General features: G+C 36.1%; 1 protein-coding gene across 1 annotated transcript in view; it reads right to left on the bottom strand.

Moving 5' to 3' along the window:
• Positions 1–8,224: 8,224 nt before the first annotated feature.
• The window catches only part of LOC137653984 (serine-rich adhesin for platelets-like), a 390,705-nt gene continuing 385,977 nt past the window's right edge, over positions 8,225–12,952 (bottom strand). Inside the window, exons 9-10 of the mRNA XM_068387619.1 lie at positions 9,203–9,312; positions 8,225–8,240 (exon numbers count right to left, since the gene is read on the bottom strand). Of these exons, the coding sequence (XP_068243720.1) occupies positions 8,225–8,240; positions 9,203–9,312 (126 nt within the window). The remainder of the gene's footprint in view (positions 8,241–9,202; positions 9,313–12,952) is intronic.

Here is a 12,952-nt window from a genome sequence, read left to right as displayed (position 1 = left end):
ACTATCAATACTGGAATACTTAGCATGCTCTACCTTGTAATTTTCATTACTTCTTCGGAAACTTTCAACAATCAATTTCTGTCTTTGTCTCCTATTTATAGTATCCTAAGTATCATTTGATATCCATGGCTTTCTCCTTATAACTGTGTGTCCCAAGACTTCACTACCAACTGACTGATATATGTTCTTAATATCACACTATTTTTCATTAATTGTCTGTTCTTCGTGTCTTAAAATCTCTAAGACTGCAAATCGATTCCTACATTCAATTGCATATGTTTCTCTGTGCTCTTCTTCTAAAAGCTTAGTTGTATAAAACCTAAGTATTCTATCCATCTTTCTGTTAGGTGCTTTCAGTTTTAATTTCAGTGTGGCAATGAGGAGCTGGTGATCACTGCCAATACCTGCACCTCTATAGCTTCTTGCATTTCTCAAGAGTCCTCTTCCTCTATTTATTAATGGCAATGTGATCTATCTGATTTTTGTAATTGCCACATGGTGAAGCCCATGTATACTAGTGCATGTTCTTGTGTTGAAAAAGAGTACCTCCATTGACAAGATTGTTTGCTGAACAGAAACTTATGAAATGTGCTCCATTTTCATTTGCAACTTCGCCAAGACCCTCGACATACATCCCATTCTCTATTCCTTGATTATTTCTTCCAAATTTAGCATTGAAGTTACCAATCCCAATTTTCATATCTCTCTCAGGGATTTCATCTATTACCCTCTGCAGTTCTTCATAGTATTCATCTTTCTTTTCTTCATGGGAATTATTTGTTGGAGCATAACAAACTATAACACTCATATTTCACTGCTTTGATTTGAACTTTGGCGGTAACAATCTATTATTTACAGCTCTCCGCTCGGTTAATGCCTTTTCTGCTCTTGGTGTCATCATCATTTCTACCACTTCTCTTCCAACTCCATCTGATCTTCCTGAGTAGATATATATATTGCCTTGGTCTAAAGATTCCTGACTTGTTTCACTTAAGGCCAAGATATCCAAACGGTATTTCATAAATTCACTCTCCACTTGCTGTAACTTCCCAATCTGATTCATGGTTCCAACATTCCAATTACCTATTTTCGATTTTTCTTTAGTATCTATAAACCGGGAGATTCTTAGCACCCCGCTACACCCGGGACTGGAGGCCATTCTGTCATCTTCTCTTTCCATGACTAACAAAATCCACAGAGGATTCATTGGATATATACATTATTAGATAGCCAGTTCCTTATGATTCGCATTGCATATCTAACTAAGGCGAGCGACCCCTGCCGGTCCATAATAATTCTAGTAAGATTAACCGCCAGGCATCAGGAGTAAAAGTAGAGGAGACAGTTTGACCTTCGCCTTAAACCCCATCCATCACCCTGCTGCCAGTGACTTCATCGACATTAAGGTGGGCATTTCCTCCCCACCCAAAGCTCTCATTACTCCACCAAGTTGTTTATCCGCTTATACGAATATAACTGTTGGCAAACATGGATTGCTAAGATATACCGCCAAGCACGGTAAGTTGCTCATCCGCTTATACGAGTATTACTGTTGGCATACTTGGATTGCTAAGATATACTGCCTAGCACGAAAACTAATTTGATCCATCAAGTGCATGGTAGGTAAAAAAAAAATTTGATTGTCCGTAGCTCTCCAGTCATTCAAAAGACATGCCTTACATTGTTTATATATTTTCTACATTATCATAATAGCCTCACTTAATGACCTTCGTTTTCAAAATTCCCGAAAATACCAAATCAATCAATCAATCTTCGTTTACATTGGTTTTTTTTTTCTTGAATTTATACATAACCAATGAGGACATCTCTCACTATCACTTGTGTAAGTATATATGTATATATATAAATTTATACATATATACAGTATATATATATATATATATATATATATATATATATATATATATATATATATATATATATACTGTAAATATATGTATATACAGTATATATATATATATATATATATATATATATATATATATATATATGTATGTAGGTATATTTATATAATATATATATATATATATATATATATACATATATGTAGGTATATTTATATATATATATATATATATATATATATATATATATATTATATATATATATATATATATATATATATATATATATATACACACACACACACACACGTGATAATTTACCACTAGAACTTGGCTGGACAGAAGTGCTTATAAAAATAATTTCTCTAGGTGTCTGTAATCGGCAGCAGAGTGAATTCTATATCTAAAGGTATTGGTTGCTTGTATGAAAATTTTATATATATATATATATATATATATATATATATATATATATATATATATATTATATATATATATATATATATATATATATATATATATACTCTTAAGAAGCTGGTCTTGTATAGAGTAAATATTTTATTCATGTATTTTATCTGTGTATTATGAGGGTTATAGCTAGCTCGTAAGGTGAGTTCCTCTCTTGTAGATTCAAGTAATTGTAAGTAAATTGCATAAGACTTTCATCATTCATTTCATTGTATTTTTCATTCAAGTCAGTGTATGTAAATTTACATTATTTTTAAGAATGAACTTTTTATTTCCTGTATTTTGTTATGAATTCTTATGTAATTTTGTCTAGGTATGCTGTACAAACCATAAGGGGTTGGAAAACGAGGGATTACGTAATTCTTATGTTTCTACAAAGTACTCCATCATGCTTGGGAGAGATTCCACAATTCCTATATTTTCCATGTGGTTGGAATGTTCTCAAAAACCCATAGTTGGTTTTATCTTTTTATTAAAGTTATGAGAGGTAGGTGGCCGGAGTTAGTTGAGAGAAAGTTACCTCGCCATGTGCAATGGAATTTGTCAGCTATTTGAGTAGTTGGCAACTTTGCCGCCGTACCACTGCCCCTAAGCTTCTAGACCCCCTGACTTAGAAGGATCTAGACTAATTAAGTCCATATACATAAACCGCCACGAATGCAAAGCAGCAGAAGAGACCCAGCCTGTCCCTATATGAGAACCAAGTTCGTCTGCCCTCTCCTCTCAAGTGCCTCGAGTGAGTGCCCTCTCAAAAGTGTATAAGTTTTTATACAAAATATATCGCGTGTGGTGTGTTCAAACATTGACAACTCCATTGAATGATATTTTACGAGTATTGGGTTACTGTAAGTACGGGTTTAGTATAAATTTTTGTAACTGACCCTATAAGATTTAGATTAAAACAGTGGTGTGTTTATATTGTAATCTGTTCGAAACCTTCCTGTGAGCTAAAGCTCGTAAATGTATCAGTTACTTATATGTAACTTTCTTTAAGAGTTCAATCATTAGAGTCTTCAAAGTTAACTATCATCATTAATTATCAAGATAAGATATTTTTTTAAATTAATTTCCCGTGAAACAAGTGATTATATAATTTTCAGAGTGTAATATTTTCTTGTTTTAGTCTAAGGTTTTTGTTTAGATTCAATATTTCGAGTAATTTAACTCTGGTGATAATTTTCTGTATTAATGTTGAAAATATTTTTATATAGTATATTTATTTTTTTAAAGAGTGTATTATTTCGATCACCATTATTTCATAATACACCTTGCTCGTGTCCCTGAATTGAAGTACGAGGTTGTTTTGAATAGTTCCCGTAAAGTAGATACCCAGTTTTGTTTTGAGTAAAATAAGGGACCTTTGGAAATTCAGTGTTTTTAGATATTGCCATCTGGGAGTTGCATAATTTCTCAGAGCTCGGGTACTATTCATGTGTAACAGATGTATGTTAAAATAAACAGGCGAGTTTGGAACGCGGAAGGTTATGCAACTTGCCAGCCGTAATATATAATATATTTTTGGTGCCCTGAGCTTTGGGATCGAGCAAGTCTCTTTTAAATATTGGTGATAACAGGGCTGTGTTTTCATTAAAGGTTTGAACAATTTAGTGTTGATACGATTCTCTATATTGTTAGAATATATTTTTTGGAGAGGTATGAATTTTTTGTAAAAGTACAAGATGGCACAACTAAATATCCAACAGTGTCTGGGAAACCCAAATGTTCAGGAATTATTATCAGCTAATGTGACTAAAGCTCGGTGACTCTATTTTAATGGCATGTGAGGCTAGGCAAAGAGTGGGATGATTAAAGCTCAAATTAAGTGTCTAGCCTTAGAGGCGTTGATAAATTCGGGAAAGGTGTTGGAAGAAAAAATTGTAGCATGGACCAGTTGACCCAAAAACTGAAGGGATGAAAGCAGACAGGAATGCAGAGGCTGAGATTCGACGAATTGCAGCAGAAGAAAATTTGATTAAGTTGAAGAAGGTGGCAGAAGAGAGAGAAAAAGCACAACGTGCAAAGGAAATGGAAGCAAGATGGGAAGAAAGACAGACAGAACAGGAAGAAAAAGAAAGAAGTTGCAAGACATGTGAGGAAAATGGAAGAAAGAGAGAGAAAACGAGAAGAAAAAGAGAAGTAAGAGGAAAGAGAAATTGCATGATACACGAGGGAATTAGAACTGTTGAATGCTTGTGCAAGGTAGGCAACGCAGAGAGAAAAAACCCTTGCTATGAACGATCCCGGATTTAATGTGATGAATGCACAGAGGCCAACTGCAAAATTCACAGAAAAAGCTCCCGACGAGTTCTATGATTATTTTGAAACTGTCGCATCAACAATGGAATAGCCAGAAGATAAATGATCTGTGTTATTGCACAGTGTCTTGACTGGAAAAGGACGCAGTGCATATCTTTACTTGTCTCAGGACCAAAAGAAAGAGTATCAAGAAGTGAAGAGGTGCATGTTACAAGTGTATCCGATGACCCCTGAAAATTATAATGAAAAATTCCAAAGTTTGCAGAAAGACGAGAAAATGACTTTCCTGGATTATGCTTATAGGGTACGACAATGTTTTAAGAGATGGATAGAGGCTGCTAACATGAGGGAGATGGCTAATTTAGAAGAATTGATAGTACTAGAACAATATTTACGAGTAATTCCTGAACATTTTCGAACATACTTGAGATAGAAAGAGAGAGAGGTGAAGAAACTTGATAAAGCCACTTCGCTGAATGAAGATTATAATACTATCAGTCCTAAACCCTCCTCGGGTGTGAAGTTTCAACCGCCGTTCCGACCAATAGTCAAGTATTCGAAAAACCATGGAAGCGAGTTCAATAATAACTATGTGAACAAGTTCAATTGTTACAGCTGAAGTAACAATAGTACTGTTCCAAAGCAGAATGCAATAGTACCACAGCAACAATCATTGAATCGTCCTCCTTCAAGTATCGTGAAAAACGTGCAGAAGGTTAATATTATCTGTCTTAAGTGTAGCAAGAGAGGCCATATCAGTAAGGAATGTTGGTCAAATCAACCGAAAGTAGTCACCCAAGTGGTTATGGATAATTCCAATTCACAGTATGCAAAGACAAAGAAACAATCAGGAAAAAATTAAGTGGAAAATAAACCAGCTAAGGATTACATGACGCACAGGACAAACCCAAACAGAGTGCGTGCCTTTAAACCATATATCTATAAAGATATGTTAACAGCAATAAATGGAAGTGAGCAAACCCGGGTCAAGATATTGCGTGACACTGGTTGTAACCATAGTGTGGTGACACGAGGTCCACACACATTGGTGGAACAGTCTCTCACAGGAGACTCAGTTATATTGAAGGGAATAGGAGGTGTTGGTGACAGGTCATTTTGATTTTGCGGTAAAGGATTCATTGGCTGTCGAAGGAGTAGACGTCCTGCTGGGTAATGAAGTTGGTGGAGCGCCATTTGTGCCTTGTCCCATTGTGACGACTGAACTCAAGAAGGACTACCTATATCTGTTTTCTAGTTGTGTGACAAATAGGAGTATGACAAAGAAATTGGCTGCAAAAGAAGAAAAAAAAAACCCGAAGGAACGATGAACTTGGGGGATTTGTTTTCAAAAGAAGATTCCCTTGATGGTACGCAAGAGGAGAACTCCCGAGAGGGGCCGAGAGTAGTGGAATGACAGACGAGTGGACAGGAAGACAAAGAAGCAATGGATTTAGAAGAAATAGAAAACACACCGTTAGAAGTAGGACAAGTGAGTTGGAGAAGTCTAATAGGATTGTGACGGGAGGATGCGACGTTAACAGAGTTATTGCACCGTGTGGCAGATGAGACGGAGGTGTAGCAGTCTCTCACCAGTTATTATCTTAAGGATGGGTTGTTTATGAGGAAGCATGAACCTGGCAATAGCCCTGGGAATGCTGAATGGGGAATATACCATCAGATATTCATTCCTTAACCATTGAGAAGACAAGTGCTCGCTGTAGTGCACAAGACAGGACACATGGGTATAAAGAATATGACAGAGAAGGTTATGAAACACATTTTCTGGCCTGGCATGCATAAGGACGTGAGCCACTTTTGCCATGCCTGTCACGTTTGTCACATGGCTGGAAAGCCTAACAAATACATGAAGAAAGCTCCCTTACGCCTGATTGAAGTGCAAGGAGAACCCTTCAGCAAGGTAATGACTGACACTGTGGGACTATTACCAAGAATAAGAAAAGATCACGAATATATGTTAACCTTGATGTGTCCAGTGATGAAATACCCAGGAGCCGTACCTGTCAGGAATATTAGTGCCAAGATAATTGCTAAAACTTTACTAGACTTTTTTATTAGGTTTGGTATTCCGAAAATCGTTCAAAGTGACAGAGGAACAAATTTCAGGTTAAAATTGTTTGACGTATTGAAACTGTTGGGTGTAAAACAACAACTATCCACTGCTTATCTCCTGGAGACCAAAGGTGCATTGGAGAGGTTTCATCAAAGTCTGTAGAGTATGTTAACATAGCTCTGCAAAAAAACAGGGAATTAATGGGACATCGGAATACCATTGATGTTGAGCTAGCAAAAAGAAGGAAAAGTCAAAGGAAGGCAATATTAACTTCAAAAAGGATACTGTAAGTACCGGATTTAAACAAAAAATTCCTTACCCAAGTGGATGCGTCAGACAATGGGATTGGAGCTGTCATATTGCAAGAAGGCAATAAAGGAATTCTTCACCCACTCTGTTTTATGTGTTGAAACTAAAGAAGCATCAACAAGCCTACTTGACAGTTGGAAAGGAACTGCTAGTGGTAATCAAATCGATAAGGAATTTTGAAGTTTATGTGAATAGACCACACAATGAAGAAATTACGGTTTATTCAGATTACAATGTTTTAATTTCTGTTAATAAAATGAAGAAAAATAATCAAAGATTAAATAAATAGCCATTATGTTTGCAACCAAATTGTATTAATGTAAAGCATATATCGGGTAAAGATAACGCGGTTGCAGATTATTTATCTCTGGCTGAATTGGTGGATTCAAGCCCGGAATAAATAATATTTTTTGGGGGAGCTATCTTATGAAGCTGTTCTTCATGAGAGGAGAATATTTTATTCACGTATTTCATTTGTGTATTCAAGAGATGTATAGCCACCTCGTAAGGCAAGTTCCACTCACGTAGGATTAAATGATGCATGTGAATTACATAAGACTTTCGTCATTACTTTAGTTGAATTTTCATTGTTTTGTAAAAGTAAATTTACATTATCTTAAAGAATTAAATTTTCATTTCACATAGTTTTGTTACAAAGTCTTATGTAAACTTGTTAAAACATATGCTTTATGACACATATACTAGGGATTATATAATGTTTCCACATGGCTGGAAGAGTCATGAAGGTTCTAGATTAAAGTTTAATATTTTTTCTAACGTTACGAGAGGAGGTGCGTGGAGTTGGCTGAGAGAGTTGCCTAGCAAGCGATGTTAGTACCCTACTTCCATTATGCCAAGTTGGCAACCTTACGCCGCTAGAGCCATGCCCCCACGCTACCATAATGATTTACTAGAAATTTCTAGAGTGAATTAAGTTAATATATAAGGACCTAGCAATGCATAGGAGACAGAAAGATCCAGCCTAACCCTCAAAAGAGCCATCGTCCGACAGTCCTCTTCAGCATCTATTCAGCCACTACGTATCCCCTGTACAACGTGTATAGTGTTTTCCTCTCCAACGTGCATAGTATTTTCTCTCATATGTGAATAGTGTTTGTTCAAACATTGGAGTTTCTGTGGTTTAAATTAATAGAGGTGTCGTTTATATGTGATTACCGGTATATTATAAGAATTAAGTGGTTTTTGTGAGTGGCCCTGTGAGATTAGGTAAAACAGTGAAGTGTATTCATTTTGCTTAACCATTTGGTAACCTTGTGTGAGCCAAAGGACATAAGAGTAACAGTTAAGTATATGTTGAGCCAAAGGAAATAAGAGTAACAGTTAAAGATATGCAAGTATACCTTTGATTTATTTTCTTTAGTGTTAAAGTGTCAACTTTTTTCATTATTTGTCAAAATTAAATATTTCCATGAATTAATTTCTAGTGAAACAAGTGATTGTAAAATTTTTCAAAGTATCATTTTTGTCTTAGTCTGAGATCGAATTTAGATTTAAAATTTCGAGTGATTTATTTCGGCGATAATTTCTTGGAATTTCTTACTTTTTATAGAAAATATTTATTTTTGTAAAGTGTGTATCATTTCGATCAACAATACTTTCCTCAGAGCTTTGCTCGTATTTCCTCACGAAGAACTGAAGTAAGAGGTTGATTAAAGAATAGTTCCCGTTAAATGTAAAGTAATCACTCAGTTTTGTTTTGAGTGTAAAGTTAAGAGACCTTTAGATATTCTGTGTTTATATATATTATCATCTGGGAGTTGAGGGTTATTCTCAGATCTCGGAGGTTTTTTCTCATGTATCAAATTATGTAATATAAAGAGGGTGAGTTTTGGAGCTCGGAAATTTACATAATTCGCTAGTCGTATATATATATATATATATATATATATATATATATATATATATATATATATATATACTAATATGTGTAAGTATGCATACACATATGGTATTCATAAAGCTTGAAGTGAATGCATGTCTATATCATCAACAAAATGCTTGATATTAGAATATAATCCCACTCCAACACTAACAAACTACTTCCATCAATAAGGTATCCTGGTACTTAACTATATTAGAACCTTTTAATAATAATAACAATAATAATAATAATAATAATAATAATAATAATAATAATAATAATAATAATAATAATGCATACCTTTCAGAAAACTTCATCTAAAACAAGGGCACCACAAGCACATTGACTTACCTGTCAGTAAGGGCATCAATATCTTCCGCTTGCTCAGCTAAAGAAGATTCCAAGTCCAGGTATGTACCATAGTCACCATCTCTGTACACTTGGAGTGTTACGTCATCAAGCTGTCAAGAGTGAATAGAAGAGTGTCAATTTAACTAAGATATAAATCAAAGGATACAATAAAAATCATTCACACACTGACACAAACAACTTCGTACAAACACATACACACACACACACATATATATATATATATATATATATATATATATATATATATATGTATGTATATATATATAATATATATATATATATATATATATATATATATATATATATATATATATATATATTTATTCTTATGAAGCAGGTTTACGAGTAGATTATTTCATTCACACATTTTATTTGTGTATTTAAGAGATCATGAGGTGATTTCCACTCACGTAGGATTAAGTAAACGTATGTAAATTAATTAAGACTGTCGTCAATCATTTAATTATATATTCGTTCAGTTTCTTATAAGTAAATTTACGTTATATTAAAGAATTAAATTTTTATTTCATGTACTTTTGTTACGAAGTCGTACGTAAACTTGTTAAAAGGTATGCTGCATGACATATGCTGGGGATTGCATCATGTTTCCATGTGGTTGGAAGCTGCAGGAAGATTCTAGACTAAAGTTTAATCTTTTTCTTGATGTTACGAAAGGAGGTGGGTAAAGTTAGCTAAGAGTGTTGCCTTACCAGCGACAATAGTACCCTACTTCCATTATGCCCAGTTGGCATCCTTTCACCCCTAGAGCCATGCCTCCACTCCACGAGAATGATTTACTATAAGTTTCTAGAGGAAATTTGGATGATATATATATAAGACCAACCCATGCTTAGAGATCAGAGATCCAGCTTGATTCAGAAAGAGCCAATGTCCAACGATCTTCTCGCCAGCACCCCTTCAGCCATCCATCGATTTTCCTCTCCAACGTGAATAATGTTTTCTATCAAATGTGAATAGTGATTTCTCTCCAATGTATACCATGTATAGTGTTGATCAAACATTGGTAATATTATTGTGCTATTAATTTAAAAGTGAAGCGTGTTAATGTAAGTACATTTTATAGAGTAAAATCTTTTTGAGACTGGCTCAGTGAGATTAGGTTAAAAAGTGAAATGTATTCATTTTCCTTAACCGTTCGGTAACCTTGTATGAGCCAAAGAACATAAGAGTAACATATACTGTAAGGATATGCAAGTGTAAATTTATTTATTTTCTATAGTGTTGAAGTGTCAATTTTTTTCATTAATTGTCAAAATTAAATATTTTTATGAATCAATTTCTAGTGAAACAAGTAATTGTATAATGTTTAAGTATCATTTTGTCTTACTCAAAGGTTTAGTTCAGATTTAAGATTTCAAGCGATTTATATTTTGTATTAATTTTTTTTTTTATAAAATATATTTATTTTTGTAAAGTGCATTATTTCGTCCACCAATACTTATCTCAGGGCTTTGCTCCTATCCCCTGACGAAGAACCAAAGTAAGAGGTTAATTTAAGAATAGTTCCCGTTAAAAGTAAACTATTTACCCAGTTTCGTTTTGAGTGTAAAGTAAAGAGACCTTTAGATATTCAGTGTTCAGATATATTATTGTCTGGCAGTTGCGTATTATTCTCAGAGCTTAGAGGTTTTCTATTGTGTATCAAATTATGTAATATGAAGCCTTGTGACCTTTTGCGAGGTGTTGTTACCCATTCTGGCGAGCAGCTGTCCACAGCCCATAATGTCTAGCGAGGTCGTAGTATATTTGTCCGAGATGAGAAACGTTTTGATGACGTTTTGAACGCTGATTGTTTGAACCTGAGAGGCCCTGAAATACCAAGCACTGGTTGGTTGATAACGGTGCGTGGGTGGCATATAAAGGTTTGCTACGCCCAACATCAATCATTCATAGTCCAGCACATGCAGAAATACTGCAACTAGCTCTACAATGCCTCGCCAGACCACCAAGCAGTCCAAGTAGTCCCAGCAGCCACAGCCCCACCCCCAAGGAACCGGATATACCCCTTTCTCCGGTGGTGCAGGAGACGCAGTCTGCTGACGATCCTGTTGTAGAAGAAGAACCCTTAGTAGGACCTAGTGGACTACAGCAACCACAAAAAAGGTGGTAACGGCCCAGCAAGAGGGACATAAGGACTACCCCTTCACAGATGCTCAAATTCCTGAGATTACTGAGTTTGTTAAGAATAATCCACCTCTCTACGACAAGTGAGACAAGCAGTGTTGCAATCCCAGACTGAAGGAGACCCTGCAAGTGAAGAAGTTGCTCGAAAAGAAAAAGACAGATTTTGGGAAAATAGAGAAGAAGGAGAGCAAGAGTGGTGCCCCAGCAAGGAGGAGGACACCATGAGAGGAAGAAGTCAGGACCACCTGGGATTTTCTTGGGGGGGACAGCCCACGAGAACACACTATTGAGCGACAGGTTCTCTCCTACCTCCCAAAAGGCCAATACAGATATAAATGTTGATGAAACCTCAAGTGAGATATCTGGTTTGTCTGCTGCATCAATCATAAGGAGAATGAACCTGAAGAGAATCAGCCAGCCATCAGACAGTAGCCTCCACCGCAACAGATCAGCAGACAGGATCTGGAAATGCCATTGGGGTGCTCCTGCAGAAGGCCAACATGCTGACTCAGAAGGAGGTTGAAGGACCTGAGGCTGAGATCCAGGACTTCGCAACATACCTGTGTTCACGACTGAGAAGAGTGTCCCTCATGAACTTCAAGGTTTTGTTCGGGAAGATGCTGGAGATGGTCGCAGCCCTGGAGGAACCGCTTGAAGGGACATCTTCCATCCGAAATCCTGGGCAAATCCTAACTACTCATATAGGGACGCCACAACCCCAACCGCTAGTGGCTACAAGAATGAGAGGGAGTCCAGATAGTAGCAGTGTCCCCTCCTACAATGAAGGCAACATTCCAGCAACAACCTTACTAGCCAATACAGTACCAGCAACAGCAGTTCATGCAAAAACCATACCAGCAAGAGCAAGCAAAATTTTACATCCCGCAGCAACAGCCAGTCCCAACGCCTCAAAATCTGCAACCAGTCCCACCGCAGCAGCAAGTTTGGACGCCACGTATTGCAACGCCATCATATCACTTCCCATTCTCAGCACCTGCCTGCACGCCTCGCCAAATACTCCCGGATATAGAATTACTTATTTTTTCTGTAAACACAGGAAGGATCTCACTGGTATTTGATACACAATTAAATGCATGTTCTTTATCACAAATAACATTTTCCAAAAGTTTACCTCGTAGTTCAGCACTGGAAGCAACAGTTGTCGTTTCACTTTGTTGCGCATCACTTTCACAAGCTTCATCTACAGGTAACATTGCAGACGCATCTTCATCATCAAAAGAAAACATTCTCTCAAAGAAAACGGATAAACATTCCCCGAGGAGAGAAAGAGCCTCTGGGCGTACTTTATTTCTGCACCGAATCCTTTGATTCACTTGCAGGTGTTTTCATTGAAGAACACCGATTCCCATACTAACAAAATGCCACAATTCATATGTGAATTTACATCTTTTTACTATACCTTTTGTCATAGTCTTCGTCTATAATATATGCTTCTCTCATCAGACCCAAAAATAAGCACAAAATGTTTACTAAGGCTCGGGAAGTAAACAGATTCTGTCTCTTTAATCTTCTTCACTCTTCAGTATAATGTCGTTTAAAGGAGGCTTTAACTCTCCACATACT

This window comes from Palaemon carinicauda, chromosome 15 (genome assembly GCF_036898095.1).
Source record: "Palaemon carinicauda isolate YSFRI2023 chromosome 15, ASM3689809v2, whole genome shotgun sequence".
NCBI classification, from domain to species: domain Eukaryota; kingdom Metazoa; phylum Arthropoda; class Malacostraca; order Decapoda; family Palaemonidae; genus Palaemon; species Palaemon carinicauda.
This window is presented reverse-complemented; position numbering and strand designations above follow the sequence as displayed.